The sequence below is a fragment of the Agelaius tricolor genome, unplaced genomic scaffold (assembly GCF_023055355.1).
Source record: "Agelaius tricolor isolate 1412-34295 unplaced genomic scaffold, bAgeTri1.0.p SCAF_1, whole genome shotgun sequence".
Classification (NCBI taxonomy): Eukaryota; Metazoa; Chordata; class Aves; order Passeriformes; family Icteridae; genus Agelaius; species Agelaius tricolor.
Window position 1 is genome coordinate 66104846 of NW_027269261.1, and position 22034 is coordinate 66126879.

The window sequence follows — 22034 nt, forward strand, 5'->3', positions numbered from 1 at the left end:
AGGAACACTCTGAAGATATCTTTTCATTGCTAATGCTCAGATTTTCCATTCATTGCCAAGACACAGCATCCATTTCCAGCAGTAAATGTCATGCACACAATGGCTCTGCTGTCGGTGTGAAAACCTAGCTTAACTAAAGGAGGAGGCATAAAAGATCAGAGCATATCCTCTGTGTGCAAAACTGTACCATCCAAAGAAGGTTTCAAACTCCCAGTTTTAAATAGATAGATTAGACAGGGTTGTGTCCTAAGGCTTCATTATCTGCCTGCATCAAATGTAACCTTTTTATTTTTTTAATTTGAATCATCTTTACATGTTGAGGCACTAAAACTGATTATGATCCTTATTTGGCCAAAAGAAAGGAGCATTTTTAGGAAGGTTTGCAGACTGCTGACCTGACTGCATGGTCTTCACCAGGATGAACAGTGTTTGTGGGAGCTTGTTCTTAGCTTAGGAGAAGATAGCATCCCAGAAGCTGTGTTTAAGCAAAGAGGAGATAAGCAGGGATGGCAACAGAAGATGATATAGGACAAAGGAAAGCAGAGCCAGCAAAGTCTCAGTGAAAAACAAATGCTGGGGAACACGTCTGAAGTCAGTCACTGAACCAGAAGCAAGACCCAAATCAAAATCTGAATTCGCCTTGTAGATTGATCTTCAATGCACAGCCTGTAAATTGATTCCAAAGTGGTATAATTCCTCAGAGCAGAAGTGTTGCATGTGTATGAGACTATTTCCCCAGCTTTATATAGTCAGAGACAGATAAAATCTGATTTGAAAATAATATAGCATGCAGTGAATAAATTATATGCTCTGGCATTTGGTGGTGTTTGTGAGATATAATTCTATTTCTAGAGCAGTGTAGGCTTAAATAGCCAAATGGTGTTTATAGGAGATGGGCTGCTGCATTCCTTTTCAGTTTGCTAATATGCACTCGTCTGCTGAAGCAAACCAGCCCTGCAACGAATAAACACATGGGACTCTCTTCATCTGTGGGATGATGTGAATAAACCATCATGTCTTCACTGGAGATCTATGCATCATATCTTAAATTGTGAAAAAAATCAAACTATTTAAACTGACTATGCTATTTGGATGCACTTTCAGTCTGTGTGCCTTAACTTACCGAGTTGAAACTTGAACTAAAAATAATCTGTAGCTGGAAAATCTTTGTGATGGACACTGTAGAATTCCAGCATGATGGTTGAGAAGTGCAGTTTGTTTTTTAAAGGCTTTAGGATCTTTGTTTTAAGTGTGTTTAAACCATAAATGTTATTAAGTGTTTGTTTTACTGCTGTTCAGCACTTTCAGGGTTGCATTAGGAAATGGGGACATGTCATTTTGACTTGATTACCATGGAAAACTTTATTTTGTACAGTCCTCCAGGCAGAGCACTGAAACATGAGTTCTGTGCTGGTGTATATACTGCAGAAGTGGGGCTACCATGCTGTGTAGTGCCACCACCAAGCAGTAAAGAAGTAGGGAAAATATAATCTTTTATAACTGAGCTGACAACACTCAGTCACTGGAAAAAAATAAACTAAGACAATGGAACAAATGTTTATGATTCAATGTAATTTTCACTGCTGCAAAGTGATTCTAAACACAAAGCACTTTGGGAGATTGTGATAAAGATTTTTTAGAGTAGTTCTCTTTCTCTGTAGTGATCTGAACAATCCCCCAAGACCAATGTCTGAACTTGTGTAGCTGCAGTTAGTGCAGTTTTAAAAGGCATCAGGCTTTATTCAGGATCCTGCTTTCAGTCTCCAAAAATTCAAATTCTGTCTGGAAAGGAAGGTGCTGAGACAAAGCCCTTGATCCTTTCTTCTCAGATCTTGCTAGGGTAGTAGCTCAGTGTAAAGCTTCACCCAATTCTGCTCAAGTAGCTCGCCCCTACCCTTTTAGTGAGAATCATTTTAGCTGAGATTGTTGGTGTGATCAGCTAATTAAGCCAGACAGAAGCAGGCAGAAAGCCAAGGCATGATTTTTCACTTGCAGCTTCTAGGTCTTGAGAAGGAAATTGTTAACATGTGGTTGCTATCTTGCCACTTGGAAATGAACAGTTGTGCTTGAACACTGTTTCACTATGGAGGGGGACTCTGTCAATGGAATTGCAAGCCTTCCTGATGGGAACAAGGACAGATCACAAACAAGGTAACCAAAGTAACTGCTTGATTGTTGATATTAATGCCCAGAAGGAAATATGTCTAGTAAGGTTTTTTCCATGGCTTTCTATTTTATCTTTCTCTCATTTAACAATCATCCATATTCAAGTAAGAGTAAGGACAATGCAAACTGAAGGAAGGAAATAACTGTCCTTAAGCAATGTCCTTTTGCTTTTGGACTAGCTGGGATTATTCTTCATCTTTCTCAGAAATCCCTGTGTATAGACAGTGAGCAGGGTTGGCTGCTTGGTTTGAATTTCTCTTTGTTTACAGTGACAAAAAAGACAGCTTGTAAGCAAAGCCCTGAGCAAGGATGTGTCCTGAAGGACAGGAACAGCTGGGCCTTCTGCAAACTCTGCTGGGTTGTGTGTTCTCCAGGCCAATTTTGCTTACAGTATGTGAATTATCTGCATATCCAATTTTATAAATTATTCCAAAGAGGAATTAGTATAATGTTACTCTCCAAGCTTCCCTCCTACCCTCTCCAAGATGAAGCAAATCTGCAGGTTTTCAGAGCTTTCTCCTCACTCTTTTTCTGTTTCTCCTTTTCTCCTTTCTTTCTTTCTACTGACTGCCCAGACTTCATGAAAGCAAGCAAGAAAAGACTTATCAAGCTACTTATTTTTCTGCCTAAAACTTTTACATCAAAGAAAATTGGAGTAGTTTCTGAACTGAAGAGTTTTTGAAGAGAACATGAAAACTCCAAAACCTGATACTGACACATTCCTACTACGTCATGGTACATACATATGTTTCTGTGTAGCATCCAGAACATTACATTTGACTGTTGCTATTTAGTGAGAACTGACAGTGCACTTCATGCTGTTCAAGAGGCAAATGAAAATTCAGACCTCCTACCAGGAGCCTGTTCCTTTTTTCTGAAAAACTAACTATGCCTTAATTTTAGTCTGGGAGTTAATGTTATTTCAGAATTGTCTTCTTAATTGCCATCATTCCTCTTCTGCAGATGTGGAAAATCACCTTTTTTACTGTATCTCCCACTATTCTCTTCATTACCATCTGCTAAGGTTCCAAAATCTGTTATGAGCTTGCTGCTAATTTCAACCTCCTTTTTTTTTCCTTTTGGGAAGAAAAACTAAATCAAAACCAAGCACAAAATTCTTCCCCCTGCTCCCCCCACCCCCCAAACCCAAAGAAACAACCCCAAAAAACAACCCAAACAAAAGACCAGTCCATCTGTATAGCTGCTGAACAACTTACCAGCAGTAAGAAAGAACTCCATTCAGAGACCCAAGCCAATACTTCTGCTTAGGTCAGCCAAGAGGAATTGTCTTTTCTTGGGTACATCCTATACCCGTCTCTTCTTTCCAAGGGAAAACAGTTTTCACTAGGCAAGCTGATACTCTGCCAGCCAGAAAAACCTGTGCTGTTTGAAAAACTAAAGCTGTCTTTAATAAAAATCTTCTGTTTAATATAACCATTCGTTCTCTATTAGCCATCTGGGTAGTATCAAAGGGTTCAGACAATAGTATTTAATGGTATTAAGAAAACAGCAATTTTCTAAAAAGTGCATTATTTTTAAATTTTATCTGTTCTTTGATACTTTTTCTAAAAGCCATGCACAGCATAGAGGTGTCTGAACTGCTTGGATCCTCCCTGTTTATTTTGAAAGGAATTGAAACTGGTTAATAATAGTGACAGCACTGTTACAACAAAATCAATTTTAATCAAAATGTCAGTTCACTGAGCTATGAATAAACAGATCTATGGGTAGTAGGCACATTTAGCACAGTCTAACAGGAAAACATTAAAACTGGAGAGCCCTGGACTCCCTACCTAACTCCACAGTGGGCTGCTGTGTGCTCAGTTTTCATCATCTTTGAAATGGCCACAGCAGGACTCACTCCCACGAGTTTGGAAGTGATGTCTGAAACTGCAAGGCAGAATAAGAGTGAAAGATTTTGAGGAGAGGCTCTGTACCACGAAGGCCTGAAGGAACAGATATTTTACACCATCTCTTTGAAAGCCTCAACACACACCCACACACGGATTGTCATGAATAACTCTGATGATGCACTTGCCAGCTACTCTGCAGATACAAGCAAGCCAGTAAATGAGTTGCCTACTCATTTGCAGTGGTTGGCAGTGCCTGCATCAAAGCTGAAATATGATGAAAGGATTTGTGTCATGTGTCCTGAACAGGGGCAGGCCTGCATCATGCTCATTTGCTGTCCAGCAAATTCTATTTCCTGACACTGTGACATGCTCGCAGGGGCAGGTCTCCCTCTTTGCTGGGCCGAGCAGTGAGTCCAGCCAAGTCTGCCACTCTTCTGTTTAATCTGTAACAGTGTGACCAACTGTCAAATCTCAGGAGATTCTATGGAGCTAGCATTGTATTTAAAAATAGAGCTGATAAGAGTGTGGGTGAGGGAAGAGCACATACAGGAATCTGGCTTTTTGTTCTTTGTGAGAACTCTCTCTCTCTCTCTCTCTGACAGATTTTGCAAAGAGCTCACCATATGGGGGATGAGGGCTTGGGAAAACCTTACCCTGAATTCCTTCAATACTGTCCTCTGCTGGGGTGATAAACTGCATGATTTAAGTTGCACAACTAAGTGGATAATTTGTTCTGTGGTCCTAATGTGCTTATTCATCCTTCATACAATCATTGGAGTCATTACCAAGGTCTGGTCAGTCAAATTGATAGGACAGACAAAGGGTGATGGCTTTAAACAGACAGAGGGCAGGTTTAGATTAGATATTAGGAAGTGGTGGATGCCCCCATCCCTGGCAGTGTTTGAGGCCAGGTTGGACAGGGCTTTGAGCAACCCAGTCTAGTACAAGGTGACAGGAGGGTTGGAACTAGATGATCTTTAAGGTCCCTTCCAATCCAAACCATTCTGTGATTCAATGGTTCTATGAAATTACTTTTCAAGCCTTTACAAGTAGGTATGCAAACCCTGCACATGCATCAAGCAGAGCTTCCCTACAGACCAGTGGGGAAATATAGGTTGGATATTAGGAAAAAGTTTTTTTACAGAAAGGGTGATAAAGTTCTGGAATGGTCTGCCTGGGGAGGTGGTGGAATCACCCTTCCTAAATGTGTTTAAAAAGAGACTGGATGTGGCACTCGGTGCCATGGTTTAGTTGAGGTGTTAGGGAATGGGTTGGACTCAATGTTCTTGAAGGTCTCTTCCAACCTAGTCATTCTGTGAATTCAGTGCCACAAGGACCTTGAGCCCTTGTCCTCTTCAACACGGAACTAGTGACTCTTCTATCTGCTTTTACCCTTTTACTCTGGTAAATCCAACCACAGAACTTGTAGGTCCATATTGTGCTCCCTGCTGGGCAGGGAGGACCTGCAGTATGCAGCCTGAGGCCTGTGCTGTGGAAATGTTTGATGTGGCTGAGTTTCAGGGGCTGTAGAACCCTATATTGCAGTCACTACTTAGGACAGCAAAAAGAATTTCTGTGAGAAATCCTTGCAGCTGGAGATACAGTTGATCAGGACTCTATAAAAACCATCCATTTCAGTGACTGTTCACTTGTACTTTAAATAAATGAGTCTTTAGCAAAGAGTCTTTCACCATATGCTCCAGTTTGAGTACCTATATATACTTCATGTAAAATTATACTTGAAAGTCATATGAAAAATTATGCTAAAAAAACCCAGGGAAAATAAGGGACTCATTAGATAAGGAAACACAATTCACAGCCTCTCAAATTAGATATCTGGATCTGCTTAGCCAACTTGGCTTACTTGCCAGCTCCATGGAAGTTACTGTATTTACTAACTTATCTGCTCTTTTTAAAGAGGGAACTAATCTTGCAACATTTTCTTTTCCTCTCTGCTCAGACAAATTTGAACTCCCAGCAGATTCTGTTTCCTTCATGATGGTGAGCTCCAAGAGGGTTTCAGTATGTTTTTGTTCTTTGTATTTTTTATATTGGGAGCATATACCTGACGGAAACAAAATGTTGATAATTCATCTGTATTTTAGAACTTTGTGCTTCAGAACTGATGCAAATATTTTTCAAGGTGAACTTTCTTCTGAACATTCAATGTGCCTCATAATGGCATTTTTTCTGGTGATTTTTTAATGCTTTTGTGGAGGCAGTTTCAGCAATTAAAGCACGACACAGCAAATACTAAATATAGATTCGAGTGGAATGGTTGGTAGTTTTTGTTTTACACAGCTCAGTTTCCTTATCTCTGTGCAAGGGAGACTGGTTTACTTAAATTGGAATGTATAAGCTCAAAGATACACAGCACTGAGTACATATAGTTATGTTGTGGACCCTTTGGAGTTTGTAACATACTTCTAGGGCTTTAGATAGTTCAGTTTACTCTAGAGGTCTGTCAGAGTCAGCTTTCAGAGGTTGTGTTCCTGCCTACCAGTAGCATCTGAAAGCAGTAACATAAAAATGCAGCAAATGTGCTTTGGAAATACTGATTCAATTCATCAATTTCAAAATTAGCTCCTGATTTCTACCTTAATATGATGCACCATGGTTTTTTTTGTGTTTTTAATTCAAATTTTGAGAGTTTATCCTTGCTGCAATCATCTTGGTGAAAGACAAAGAGTATTTTCATGTATTTCAAGATACTTCATTACAGCTGTTTTATTTCTTTCTTAATTTTCCTGTTCTATCTGTTAACTGCAGTGGCTGTGCTAAGTAAAGGTCTTGTCATGGTGAGTGCTGGGGCTGTGTTCCAGCAGGGCCGACACTATGAAAGGCTCAGTTAACATATTGTCAGTGGTGTCATTGAGCAAGGACTTCCATGAATGAACTGACTTCATGGAGCATTTGCTGGGGTAGGGTGCAGATGGGAGTCGTGTGTATGACTGCCTCTTGCACTTCCTTAATGCATTTTTGTTGCTCTCCATTTTGGCTTCCTGACTGCTTGTCATTTCCTGTTTAAGTATATATTTTTTTTTTGTAATTTTCACATTAGAAGCTTGTGCATAACATTGTTTTAAAAGGATGCAGCCAGATCCAGATTTTTAGTTAAGCTATTTATCTTCTCCTATTAATGCATTTTGTTTGGGTCTTTCAAGCTTCTTGCCTTGTGAACAGATGGCAATTACTTTTCCTTCAGAAGCCCTGGAGACATTCTCATGTTCTGGGTTGACCTCCTGATGCTTGGCTCAGAAGACAGCAAGACCAAGAACTAAATGGTCAAAGTAGAGATATTTGTATCATACGGTCCTGCACTACCCAGAAAATTGCAACTGTGATGCTTCTGTTTTATTTTAATTGATTTAACCAGATATTCTTACTCACAATATTAGAATGGTACAGCAATGCACTACATGATATGCAATTCTTAAACCACAGGATTCCTAAATGAGTGGGACTGTCCCCAACAAGTCAAGCAGCAAAACTTAAACTTCTATGCTTCTTTTACTCATATATATTGAAAGTTACATGCTCACTTAACAGCTTGATTTCTTGTTGCTTTCTGAGTGACCAAAGATCAGGTTACATATTTACTCCTCCCAGATCAATTTGGTCACTCAAGTAATGTGTTAAAAGTAGAATGATCTCACAGCCAAGCCAGAGCCTCAAAGTTACTTTTAATAAGCACTCTTGTCTGTGTTAATTTTAAGTCAAAAGCAAAACAGTCTGAGGATACGGTAGTAGATTCATACACATGTCATATACTAACCCTGAGGTCCCATGAAACAAATCTGAGAGGCACTGTGGGTCAGTACAAACCAGTACAGCCCAATCTGTGTGTTTCAGTCATTTTCAGTCTTCTTGGGAAAAAAGGGTTCATCTAAAAATGTGTTTTCTATATGTTTACTAGTTTACTGTGAGAAAGATACAAGGCACAAGACATAAGCAAAGGATGCTTTACAGAGACAGGCATATCAAAACCAGAGTTTTTCCTAAGGCTGCCTGTCCTGCACACCAGGCAGTTCCCAGCAGTGCCATGGCTGATGGCTGCTGGTCCTTGAGCGCTGTACAGGAAACAGGCCAGTTCTGAGACATCTGTGACATCTTCTGAGACATCTGAGACATCTGGTTGGGTGATGGGTGGGTATAGAACTGCCCAATTAAACTGGATTTTATTCCACCAGCATAGAATACCTTGTCATTTTAGTTATGGAATTCTCACTGCTGAGAGAAAAAAAAAAGTATTATAATAGTGATACATTATTCTAGCATATAGTATGCAATTAACTCTTCTAGAATCACTGTCAGTGATTTTTGTAGAATAAAAGTCAATGGAAAAAAAATGGGGTAGGGAGCCTCATTAAGTTGGAGTATTTATAGTTACAGCATGAAATAAATTTTTCCATCCGACTTTTACGTATGGGCATATGACAGTACTGAGCTGCCTAAACTAAGCACTGGCATAACTCCATTGACTTTACTGAAATTTCATCCCTTTGCAGCAATATTGGGTTTGGCTCAAACACAAGAGACCAGATAATTTTCTGACTGGTAATGCTCATAGCTTGTATTTCTGACTTGGAATAAACAAACAACATATTTTAGGCTATAAGCAGATAATGACGGCCACTTGGAAGAAATTTCCATTTTCAAGTATTCATACAACATTGCATCTCTGGCTGGTTGTGCTGTAGAGTGTTTGGCCTTCCTGTAACAGTTACTTACAATTTAAAATTCTGATTGACTGCAAAATTATATAATTCACCAGGGATGTTTGTTGCAGAAGGAAAACAGGACTTACTCCTTTGAACACTGAGGTGAAAAAAGGCCAGGAACCTGAACTACATGGTCTGATCCTTTGTTTCAGTGACTGCATACAAGGGATTGCTTTTTGATTAACCTTTAAAGCAGGTAGGTTTAAACAGGTCAGGCAAAATGCTGGTTTTGTGCTTCTAATACAGCAGCTACTTCATATTTGAGGTGGAGTTTAACGTATACAAAGAAGCTTAAGAAACCCTGCAAGTTATTGTGTAGTGGTATCATCCAGTTTTGGATGCATCATCCTTCTGCACTCACTTGTCTGTGTGTAACATGGAGTCAAACAAGTCTGCCTTGAAGAAAAATGCCAGCTATGAAAATTTGAGCATTTTCAGTGGCAGTGGGATCAAAACCCTGAACTGCAGCACTTCCTGGGCTTTAGCACAAGTTTTAGCACAGAGAAACAAATGCAAAAAGTATTGGTGCTCCTAAAATCAGAGAGTGTGTTCACAGAAAGTAAGGGTGACTCAAGGGGGCTCAAGAACAAGAGAACTGGAGATTCTGTGAAAAAGTCATGCAGTAGAGTAAAAGAAACAATTTTTAAAAAATATTTTTTAGTGAAAGCATGATGTCTTGCAAGAAAGCTGGATATGTCAGTGAGTCCAGGGGAAGAGGTTCCCTGGCTGCTCTGGTAGAGGCACTTAAACTTTATAGGAACCAAATTGGAAGCCTGGGAGAAGACCTGCCTCCAGCCTGTTGGTTTTTACATATTCTCTCCATCTGCTCCCAAACTGTTTATATTTCCTCTTCTTTTCTACTGCCTTTGGGAAGAAGGAAGGATGGAGGAAAGGGAAGATAGAATAGCAGAACTCAAAAAACTTCCCCTTGAGAAAAATACACCTGCGAAAATCCTGTTTATCTTCATAAGTTACTGGTTAGATGCCACTGGATGCCACTCCTGCATTTGTTCTTCCTGCACTATCTGAATTGATAACACAAAGTTGATTTAATTTCTCTGTGATTTATTTTAAATTAATATGATACACACACCCAAACAAAAAAAAAGGTGAAAAATTCCTGACACTAAAAGGTCTTTGAGCAATGATGTAAATAATTTCTCAGGTGAAAATCTGACTCTGGCAGCTGGAACATTAAGAAGAATCTGCGATTTCAGGATGTTGGAAATAAACCATAGCTATGTTTATAGGTATAGTAACAGTGAGCTGCCTGTTTTGACTCTTTCCCATGGTGTAAGCTGTTAGTAAAAGCACAGTGCAAAGCAGATTCAAACTGCTATCCACTTGTGCTCCTCTGTGAGACATGTGCACTCTCATTTGCTTGTAGAAAAGGCAAAAATGAAAACATTGTATACATAGTGTTACCTCACCATGCCTACTTTGCAGATATTAGATGACACAATTTATTGTTAATGCTGTGCAGTGCACTCTGTGCACTTTGAACAAAACATTTCAGTCTTTTATAGGCCAACATGCCCCTACCAGCAGGTGTGCAGTTCCTTAGGTAAACTAATCTGTTCTTAATTATACTGACTCCCAATCCAGTTTAATATCTTGCTTTGTAACATACATAGTTATTTTTTTTGGAAAACAAGAGGAATTGTTCTAAGGCATCTTAAAGGCTGCTAAGACTTTGCTAGGACACAGTGTTCAACTGTAAAAGTTGTGGGTGGAGGGAAAGAATTGCTGTACTTAGTGAAGCAACTCAATAACTGAAAATTTGTGATTTTAATTTCAAGGTAATTTACAATGTAGATATGCTTGCAGAAATACCACTGTTGTTTTTTGATAGAATGCACACATGCCTAAAGTCTTAATTAGATAGGGAAATGGTCTGCATTCTCTTAGAACAATGTTTAGGTATTGGCATTTGGGTTTTTAAATAAAATTTTAATTTTATTAAATGTGAAAGCAAGTGTGTAGAAGAAACATTGAACTTATTTTTGGCTTTAATCAAAAGAAAACGCTGCTTTCACAGATTATGCTTCAGCTTAACTCCAAGCATTATGTTTTTACTGGGGGGGAAAAAAAGGGATGTGATTTCTGAATCTGGATCCACAGACCATTGGATAAGATGTACTCCAGCTGACCTTAATGAGACTGCATTGCCTAGCACCAGTGCTTAAACTGTTACTTTCTATTGTCTTTTTCCTCTGTTCATTCTGCCAAGAAGGTGGAGTTTGTGTCAGAAAAAAAGGAGGTGGGGAGAAGGCTTTTCAGACACTAAGAAATTGAGTCCATTCACTGTCTGGAGCATCAAATTTCACTATAATTACCTGGGGATGCAGACTGTTTCCACTTATGGTTTTATTTACGTGTAAGGTTACATGAGTTTCCCCTCACACTGTGCTGCTGCTTTCCATGAGTATCAGGACCTTGATACCCCCCTTGACTGAGGCAGCACTGAAACACAGATTTTCACACTCCTAATTCTTATCAGCCTAAGAGTTGTAAGAGGTGACAAGCTTAGCAGTTGAAGTGGATGATCTTAGAGGTCTTTTCCAACTTTAGTGCCTCCATGTTTCTACTCTCATGCAAGTCCCCCAAGGTAAGATCCACATGAAAACAGAGGATTGCTTCAGCAGCATTAAATGGCATAAGCTCTTTTTTTTTTTTTTTTTTTTTTTTTTTTTTTTTTTTTTTATCCCAGGAGGTCCAGACCAGTCATCATAATTTTCAAGAGATTTTTGAAAATCTAAACCAAATACTGCTCCAGGTCTAGAACTGGATACAGAAGCAGACTGCAGCTGTAAAACATTGCTGGATAAAGAATAAAGCATTAACAACCTAAAAATTTATTTATAGAGTAAAACCACTGGCTTCAGTTGGGCCTGGTTTCCAGACAGATACACTGTGGTTATTAGTAGTGAAAAAGCTTTACTAATTACATTCAGTTTCTATAAAAATAACTTAAAATCCAATCATAACAATGAAAGTGTCTCAGGTTTTGCTATCTGACCGCTTGTACTTAAGCACAGTTGGTTTTTTATCTCTGCTCTGAGCAGTAGCACTGTCTAAGCACACATGTCCCAGTGGGGACACCTTGGAAGACACAGCCCTATGGTTGGAGGGGATTCAGCCAGGCTATCTGAATGTGTTCTGCCACCCTCATCTCAGCCTTTTGATCTTTTTTTTTCATCTGTGGTATTGCTCATGGCTAGACAGGAGATACATAAGAAACTGTAAAGCTTCCATGAACGACAATACAAATTACATAAAACCACTGCAGTGGCATTTATTAGAAGATAGAAGAACAGTTTCCACACCTTTTCTATGCATATAGCTTTCTTGCAGTCATGCTATGCCTCTGGTTCTTGCAGCTGTATGTCAGGACAGCACCACAAACTCCAGAGCTTAGCAGTCATGAGGCAATTTTTCTTCTAGCCTGCAGCTAGACACCTTCCCCATCTTAAAATTCAGCTTCCTTACAGCTCACCATATCCTCCTGTAAATATGCTAAGTACTCAAGCTAATCCAACAAAATAGTATGCTGCAAATGTTACACACAGTCAAGTCCTTTAAAGAGGCCTTGAACTAAGCTGTTTATGTGTTTGTCTTCAAAGTTTTGCGATATACTTTAGCTTTTATTATTTCTTCTAATATTCATGCATCTCTCTCGCAAATATTCTTCAATATTGACATTGGCTTCAGGGTTGAAGGCTGGACACTTTCACTGAGGTGGTGATAACGAAAATTTAGTTCTTGCTTTGGTGTTCTGCTGTAAACCAGTATTTGTGGCTTCTTGAAAATGCTTCTGACCTTTTACCATTCAAGGACTTCCAGCAACAGTCTGAGACAGGATCTCCTGCAGTTTTACTATTTGGGTTTTTATTCAGTGTTTGTAACATTTAAAGTCTGTGTTTCTACAACTCTACCTACAGAACACCCACTGACACTCTGAAGTTAAAACAAGCTGGTGAGGAATGCACATTATGTCAGGTCTTCAGTGAATGTGCAAGGGCATTATACAGATAAGAAAGAGGATGAAATAACAACATGCAGCATTTCTACATGCTCATGCCAGTACTTCTGAGGCCTGTTTTATTGAGTACGTTATGAATACCAAGCTAGGCATAAATAAAACATGCCTTGTGCTGAAACAAAACATATAACTTTCCGAAGAGATGAAAGCTGTTCTGTGATCACCAGCTACTAATTAAAAATGCATTGGGTCAGCAGGAAATGTTTGAATACAGTTTTTTTTATTGATTGTGAATGTCTCCACACAAACACAGAATGTATCTTGTTTCACCTCACCTCCCTAAACTATCATGTCCATCATAATCTACAATGCTGTCTGAAGCATCGCTTTTCTTCTTTTGGTGGGTGTGCATTTTGTAATCTTGGTATGGCTATGCTGATGTTAGAAGCTGTCCAAATGCTTTCTCCTTCCCTTTGTCTGATAATGTGGATTGCTGATTGGGTCAGGGTCTTGTTCAGAAAGTAATTTACACGGGGCCCACTGGGCTGCAGTTGCAAGCAGCAGTAACAGAAAGGCTGCTATTGCAGAATTGTCTTTTGAAGTATTTGGAGCAGACTCAAAGCAGCGTGGAGAGGGGATGCGCCTCTTACTGGGTTTTAGTTATTGCTGACACGAGCATTTTGTTCCCAGTCCTGTGGCTTAAACTTTTTGATGTTACTGTGGATCTTTTGGTGGAACTGATCGTCCAAACGGATGTCACGATTCTTTATTTCCACATCCTTTTCTTATTAAAACATATATAAGTAGGGGGAAAGAGTGATTTTGTTATGAACTCTACTTACTAAGGTCTGTGCATACTGACCTTGGGTATTTCCAATGCCGCAACTCAGGCATTTCGCTTTCCTTTTCCGATTGCCTTTACACCACGCTAAGTGCTGTCAGTTCAGTGCTTTCCCCGGCGACGGGCACACGCCGCTGCCCCTTTCCCGAGCCCGGGGTGAGTGAGCGGCGCATACACGCCCAAAGGCGAGCCCAAAACCAGCTCCGCGGCCCGGGGGGGCCTGAGCGGGGCGGGATGGACCAGCCCGGGCCGGGATGTGCTGTGCTGGGCCGGGCCGGGGTGGACTCGCCCCCCGCCGCAGCCCCTCGCTGCAGCTCGCCCCGTGGGCCGGGTTATGTAAGCGCTTCGTCCCCGAGCAGCAGCCGCCGCATCTGCGGCGCTCCCGCCCCTGTCCCCGCCCCGCTGCCAGCGCCGGAGAGGCAGGAGGCGGCGGCGGCAGCGCAATAGAGCAAGTTTTGTCTCGGCGAGGGGGCGGCCAGGTCCCACCGCGCTCGGCAGCGCCGGCAGCATGGCCGCGGCGCCCCTGGGGCGGGCAGCAGCCCCCGCCGCGGCGGCAGCGCCCCGCTGAGCTCCCCGGGCAGCGGCAGCGGGAGCGGCCGCCTCCACCGCCCATCCGGGCCGCCAGCCCGCCCGCCCGCCGGAGAGCGGCGGTCCCCCGGCCCGGCCCGGCGCGGCACCATGTGGGGCGGGCTGCACCCCCAGCCCGGCTTGCGCGGCTACAAGGCGGGTAAGGAGCGCTACGGAGGGAAGGGGCTAGGGCGGGGGGGAGGCACAGGGGCCCGCGCCGCTTCCCGTCCCCTCCCCCGGCCCGGCCCGGCTCCTTCCCGGGTCCCCGCAGGAACGCCGGAGGAAGCGGCTCCGTCCCCGCCGTGCGCGGGAGGCGGCGCGGCCCCTGCCCCGCGCCCGGAGCGGGACGTGGCGCCCCGAGGGGGCGCGGGGGCCGGCCCGGGGCCGCTGGCGCCGAATCGGCCCCAGCCGGGGGCTCGGCGTTTCCTTAGCTGGACCTCGAAGCGGATGACAAAAGCTGAGCTTAACCTACATAATCCGTTTCCATGTTTTGAGCTTTCTCTTCCATCCCCGATTTATGTTGGTATACCCTTAAGCAGAGTCTGGAAGCGTGCTTCTCTTGTAAATTTCGTTGTAAATTTAGACCGGAACAAATGGGTCGAGTCCTGGTTTTTTTTTGGTTTTTTTTTTTTTTTTCTTTCCCTTTTTTTCTCAACCACTTTTCTGTCTCTGGATTAATTAGAGCCTAGCTCCTGCAGGCTGGCAGGGCTGCGTTGAAATGTTAATGCTTAGAGTTAGGCTGTTCCAGGGGAAACACCTCTGTGCAAGCGATGGGCTGACTTCCCGTGTCACGGCTGTCAAACTGGCAGAGCAAAACCGGTGAATTGGCTGCAGAGCCGTGTGAACGTTGCTTTTGGGCAAAGGTAAGGTAAGGCAAGGCACCGGCTCTTTAGGATGCCTTTTTTAGGATTTGAAAGTACTACCGACTGTATCACCTGTCTTACTTTGGCAGGGCTTCTGCAAATATTTTGTCATGTTTTGATTTATTGGAGCAATTGATCACAAGTGGAGGTCTGTGGTTTGGCTCTGCCATTGCAAGTGCAAAGTGGTGCTGTTGGAGTAATTTCTCTCCTATAGAAATTTGGATTTGTGTTTTAACTTTGGGTTCACAAAAGATGACTGTATAATGTGTATACAGTTAGCTGACATATTTAAATGGTGAGATTGTTTTGCTTGCAACTGACAGGGTTTTTCTTGCAAATACAAGAGCTGCTAAGACATTCCTAGCAGCTGCCTGAATCTCTACAAGTAGGCTAATGTTCATCCCTATAAGGTGAAAGAAGACATTGTTCTTTTTTTTCTGTACTCTGATTATTAATTTCTATGTATAATACGTTTGCCTTGTTGAAGCATTTTAAAAACTATTTCGTGCTTCCTGCAGAAGAATGGAGTTGCATTATCTTTGTACTACAGCTTGCAAAGATAGTGGGTATTCTGAACAATAGGTGTGGAGATTTCAGTTAATTTGATGGAAACTGCAGGATTTTAGGATGTTTCAATTCTTGATTATTTGTCTTTGGGACAGGAATATTAAAAGGTTATATCATCACCATGTACTCTGACACTAACTTCAGACCATTACAAAGGTTGTTAGTGTTCATTTTTCACTTGTTTCAGAAAACTTTAGATTGTGATATTTGATACATTGTTTTCCCTTTTGTTTGGGGCACATAAAGTGTTTTAGTATTGCGTTGTATTTATCAGCAATTCCAGTGAATTACTGAATTAATGTTTTGCTTTGCTTGTTTGTCAGAATTGACTGTAAGACTGGAGAACAAATTTTGTGTATTGCCTCTAGTTCCTCCCCCATCCCTTCTTTTCTTTTGAACTTGTATTAACCCTGGGTATTTAAATGTATGTGTCTCTGTAAGCAGTAGAGGTGTAAGGTAGCAAAACAGGTAGAAAAAAGATCTAATTTGAGATAGGATAAACTAACAGAAAGTGGTGGTTAATTAGAAGGCAAGTAGATAGAGATTTAACCTTGAGAGATGATGTCTGCATTATAGTTTCCAACTGAGGAGTGCCCTCCTTCATCTCTCCTACTGGGAAAGAGTTGAGAAGCTGTTTTGTGTGGTTTGTAATCTGTCTGAAGATGTGGAAGTTAATTAGCTCCGTGCAGGTATTTTTATTGAAGGAATGACAGCTACTAAGACCCTATGCTGTTGTTACTACCATGCTAGGTGTTTTTATTTTTTTCCTAAAGAGGCTGTTCATGGGAAAAGTATTTAACAGCAGAACAGTAGTGTCCTACGAGGAAGCAGGAGTTTAGGCACTTATTTCTTAAGCTGAAGGAACCTTTCTTCTGCTAAGATATGTTTAATACTTTAATGGCAGCTACTTGATGGGGATTCCAACTGGTGTGGGAGTATAACAGTAATAACTTGATAATTCTTGGTAAACATATTTTTGTACTGAAAAGTCTTCTATTTTGCTAGTTGTACTTTTGTTACCTATGGATATAGGTATTTAAAAGTCTTACTTTTGAAAATCACTGGAAATCATACAGTTGAAAATCATATAATTCCCTTACAAAGCTAGGTGTTTACTGAGTTATTCTGTTTACACAGGGGAATTACGAGTTTTTTAGTAATAGATGCAAATTAATTCTGGTTATCTTAAAATGTAACAGGCAAGGACACTTTTGGAGCATATTTAATTTGTGACCTTCAGTTTTACTCTTTCTTCTCATTTCAACATAGTAGTTGCTTTTTGGTTCAATAGGAGTGCCTTCTCTGAAAAAAAAAAAAATTGCTGTCTTGTTTGTATCCCACTGAGATTTTTTTTTTAGATAGGTGCTTCTTGTATAATCAGTGAATTTAATGACACAGTTTGATGCTCATGCAAAATAATTTCAGCTCCTTACAGTCTCAGTGCCTGTCCTGAAAAATTAAATTGCTGAAAAATTAAATTTGAAACGTATATGATTGACTTAAGTCTTTCAGTCTTCTTGAACTTGTTGCAGCATAGTTTGTACCTCTAAAGCACGTGAGTAACTGCTGTCTTTACAGGAATATAACTGCAGTGAAGGGCATACAGCATTTTAATCCCTTTGCTTACTTATCTAGACCAGCCTTTGAAATGCACATTTGGTTAACAGCTCTTTTAAGACTATGAAAGTGCTGGTCTAGATGTGGTTGGGCCATGTGTGTCCAACAGATGCCTGTGGAAAGTGAAAGAAGCCCTCTTTGAAATGAAGTAACACATATTTATTACTTGTAGTAAACTGTGCCACCTCTAGTCAAGCTTCTTTCTACTGTCCATTATTGCCTATTGATAATGTTGGACATCAAAAGGATTTTATTGACACTCCCTAAATATAGTAGCCTGTACCCCTCTGCTCCTGGAGCCCTGGCAGTGTGATTTTGCCCTGTGTTCCTTGTACTTGAGCCTCACTGGCAGCATGGCACACGTGGGTCTGAAAGATTATTTAATGATGTCACAAGTGAAGTGGCAGCAGCAGTAAGGTCCCAACACATTGTAAAGCCTGTGTGGCACTGCCTTCTTGGGGTACATGTGGGTTTCCAAGGCAGCTTCCTAACTCAGCCAGGGTGGGGAGGATGGGGCTGATGACACTTGTTTTCATCCTTTGAGGTGGAGGAAGAGACAGAAGTCCAGTGGCTTTGTTTTTGTGATGTTTTCTTGCTCTGCTATTGGAGATGTGCAGCCAGGAATGGTACAGCTTTGGAAGTATCTTGAAAAGGCAGGTTTATCTTTACAGGCAATAAATGGTGAGTTAGTCCAAGCATAGATTTCAAATTGGTTACCAGTTATAGGTGTATAAATGTGTTTGTATGTGGTGCATTATAAAGATTGTTCACCCAAACTTAAAAATGTAATGTTCCAGCTGCAAGACTGGCTGTTAGAATGGCCTCTGCTGTCTTTCACAGATCACTATGGGGTCAAATGACATTCTGTGTTTGAATGATAGTGAACAGGAGCTACTTACTTCCCTTCAAAAACAACGCCTTTATTTTTTCATCCCTCCAGGCAATTCACTTTTATGGATATAGCATCCACTCCTTTAATGTGTGCAGAACACTTATGTCTTAACTGCTTGGCAAGAGAAGAATGATGGATGTAAGAGTGTATTATAGTGTTGGGTTTGCAAGTTAGCAGTTATTCTGATTCTGTATGTTACACTTTGACTGAATATAGACTTGTGGTTGCAATAATTCTTTGCTTTTAAAATTTTAATTAAAGGAAGTAGTTATTACTTTAGTCATTTTGAGAAGAATGTATTTGTTTTAAGGAGTTTTACAGAATAAATATGTAGTAAAAAGCAGCCTGAATAAATACGTAGTAAAAAGCAGCCTGAACCATTCTGTCTGCCCTAGTGGGAGGTGGTGAAGGAAGTGCTGGTAGGAAAACAGCACCTGTAGATTCTCCAAATAATGTCTAGAATTTATGTCAATCAAATATTGATTCTTACAGTGCAAAATTATTTATGCTAAGATTTTAGCCAGGCACTTAATACCTGTTAAAGAACCCGTGTATTTCAAAATGTGATGCACGGTGGTAGGAATAGCTGAAAGCCTCCTAAATTGCATGACTTGAGGTTGTAGCCAGAGGTGATCATCTACCATTGTTAAAAGCAAAGCTTGTTCATTGTAGACAAGTTAGTTAAGGAGAAGAGAGATAGTACTATTCTTGTTCAATATCAACTGCTCTGTGTTCTGTACTCTTTGGATACTTGTTTTTAACATACAACTTGCTTGTTGTTTAATAGTTAAAGAGTTAAACTAATTGTCATTTCCTGTGCTGGTGGTTCTTTGGCTGAAAAAGTGCTGACTTGCCTGTAGTTGTCAGTAATCTCTTGAGTGGCCAAATATGTCTTAGAATGAATGACAATGAAATGAATGACTTTCACTGACAATGAAACAGTCTCATTGTGGTTGTGATTAGCCCAAAAACACATTCAGGCGTATTCACTGTGATTCAAAAAGTGGCTTTTGTACTGGCTTTTGCCATAGGTTAGCCTTGGCTCACTGCTCAACGGCTTGCTGCTCCCAGTCCTCAGTGAGGCAGGAGAGAAAATAGGATGGAAGAGCTCGTGTTGAGATGAAGACAGAGAGATTGCTTGCCAGCTGCTGTCACAGGCAGAGCAGATTTGGCCGTGGTGTCAGTCCATGTCGACTTTTCTTCACACTCCTTCCTTGTGCTGTTGCCCTGCTCCATCCTGATCTCTCTCGGACCTTACAGGGGGCATCTGATCGGAGCTGCTGCTCCTCCCCCTCTGCTCCTGTTCCTGCCTCCGGGTTCGCAGGGCTGTTTCTCACACTCTTGTTCTCCCTCACTCATTGCTCATGGGGAGTGTTTTGCTCTTTCTGAACAAATGCTTTCCCTGAGGCACTGCCATCATGGCAGCAGGGCTCGGCTGAACCCTGCTGTGGCTGCCTTGGAGCTGTCTGGAACCGGCTGTGTCCATGGCCTGGCAGCCCCAGACACTCCTCACACAGCCCTCCCTGCAGCCCCCACCGGCAGCTGGGCAGCTGCACTCCATAAAACTTCTTCAGGAGGAAGCCATTATATTTTGATATTTCTTTTCTGGAATAATCTAAATATAGTGTCCTGAAGTTTATTGCTGCCAGCACTGAGGGAAGGTGTACTGAAGTATAAGAAGTTCTGGCTCCTGCCTTAGGTTCCTACATGACGTTTTTGCTGTCTTGGACAAGTTGAGGAGGCACTAAGTGTGGCCTGTGGGACACTGCAGATCGGCTGCGGAGGCCTAGAGAAGAGGAGGAAAAATTGCAGCAGGGAATAACTCCTGTAAATATGCTCACAAGTGTGTTAGTCCTGACACATCATGCCTCATATTCCCAGAAACTGCTGAGCCCTGTGGAATTGCCCCTGAGGATGCTGGCTTTCCCTGGGCACTGTGCTCCCCAGCATCTGGCTCGGTTGCCTGAGTGCGAACATCCTATTGATTGCACAGCCATGCTCAAGTGACCTATTTCTCTGCAGCCAGCCGTGCTGTAAATGACACTGCATCTTTCTGTTCCTCATTCCCCAGGGATCTCTGCTGTTTTTTGAGATTTGAAATGCCCATCCCTAAAAGGAGTCAGTAACACAAAGAAAAGAGGCTGAGTTTTGAGAATTTTTTATTCTTTTTCCTTAAAGGTGTAATAGTCTCTGAAATATGGGAAAATATGGCAGGTAACCTGCTCTTTTTGCCTGAAAGGGTGTATGCAGGTGGATTGCAGGGCATGATTTCATTTTGCAGCTGAAATAATCTAGTGAGTAGTTGCTCCCAGTGTACCTCCACTCGTATGCCTCCTGTGTACCCACTCTAGCACTTTCTCAACCTTCCAGCAAACTAATTGGGGAAGCTGGACCAGGAAAATACTGAAGTGAAATACTGAATGAGGGATTTACAGTTGCCTGGTGTCAGGCACCTGACAGAAATCTGTCTGTTTCACTGCAGGAAACATCTATGCTGTTGTCTGGCAGGTGTGGGATATTTAGAATCAAGTAGACTAGCTCTTCAATCAGCTGGTGGACAGTGGAAAAATCTCCCAGCAAGCACAGTCTTGGTTTGCTGCTGCAGATGACATCAGGAAGTATATAGTTAATCCCCAGACTTACCAGGAAGGTCAAGGAAGGTTAAGTGAGGATCAGGAAAAAGTGACATTAATTCCATTGGACAGTGTAACTTCCACCAATTAGTGGACTCACAGGTTTAAGCAAGTCCAGAATAATGGATAATGACGGAAGAGGTGGTAGGAGACTCTCTCAGTCTTGCTGAGGAAGGGCAGTGCAAGTTGTGTCAAGTAAAGGTCTTAACTGCCTCTTCATTTCTTAAAATATCTGAAGTACACCTAGCAAATGCAATTAAAAAAGAAAAAGATGCTTTCAACCTTCTGATACACTAGAGACCAGTGGTGTGGTATTCGGACGAGAAACATTCTTGAATGATCCTGGAGTCAGAACTGAGATTCCTTATAAGGTATCCTTATGTTTTTAATGTTTGTTTTACTCCTTTTGTAGCATAGTTTCCAGATGGTGTGGAAAGCTGCAACTTTTTAAAATATTTCAAAACAAATTACCCTTTTTTTTTTCAGGACTGTCTTTCTTGTAAGATGATGTCTTCCCTCCCGAATGCCTACCTTCAGCATTTAGACGTTTTGGCAATCAGTGCCTCTGGAGGCATTCTTATAGTTGAGAATTAGTGCTTTGTATAAAAGTTCAGTGGCTAACACTGATCAAAGACCTGGTGGTTTTGTGGGTAATAAGAAAACAAGGTATGAAGTGTACTGACCTAACTAAAAGCGCAAAAAGACATTGGAAATACCATTGCTCAAAACTTTATCATTTTTGCTACTTAGCAAAACTAAAGCTAGTAGTTGGAGTCTTAAATACTTCCTGTTCTCTTCATCATCTGAAATTACAAAACTGATTGACAAAGGCTTTTGTGTGGTTGGTAGAATTATTGTAATGTAAAGCTTTACATTGAAAGTGATTGTAGTTGTGAAGACAGAAACATAAGAAGTGCTGGTTTTGACTGAAAGTATCCTGAATAGAGATGATGGTGTATTGTGTCAAGGATTATTTTTTTTTCCTAACTACTTCTTCTCAGTTTCTAGGGTATTGTCCTTCTTTACATTGAATAGGAGTGATAGGAAGCTGTGAAGCTAATTGTGAGGAAAAGTTGTGCTCTGTGACATTGGGCACTGGAAATTTGTAAGGAAAATCTCCTCATGTCTTACATTAAGAGAGAATTTCATCCTTTCCACTGAAATTTAACAATGTGGGAACTCCCTTACATAGTTCTGTTATTCTGTGCATACCTCTGTTAGCATGCACTAAACCTATAGCCTGGAGGCTCAGTTTTCTGATACTTGCACATTAAATTAGGTCCTGTTGTGTTTATAATGCACATTAGACCTCTTTAACAGTGCTAAGATTTT

General features: G+C 41.3%; 1 protein-coding gene across 2 annotated transcripts in view; it reads left to right on the plus strand.

The window, feature by feature from the left end:
- CEP85L (centrosomal protein 85 like) overlaps positions 1–22034 on the plus strand; it is a 135355-nt gene that overhangs the window by 16007 nt on the left and 97314 nt on the right. The window contains exon 1 of one of the 2 annotated variants that reach the window (XM_071437995.1): positions 13971–14290. The exons of the other annotated variant lie outside the window; for it this stretch is intronic. Within the exon in view, the coding sequence (XP_071294096.1) occupies positions 14242–14290 (49 nt within the window). The 5' untranslated portion in view covers positions 13971–14241. Of the gene's footprint in view, positions 1–13970; positions 14291–22034 lie in introns of those variants that run through there. 2 annotated transcript variants of the gene reach the window in all.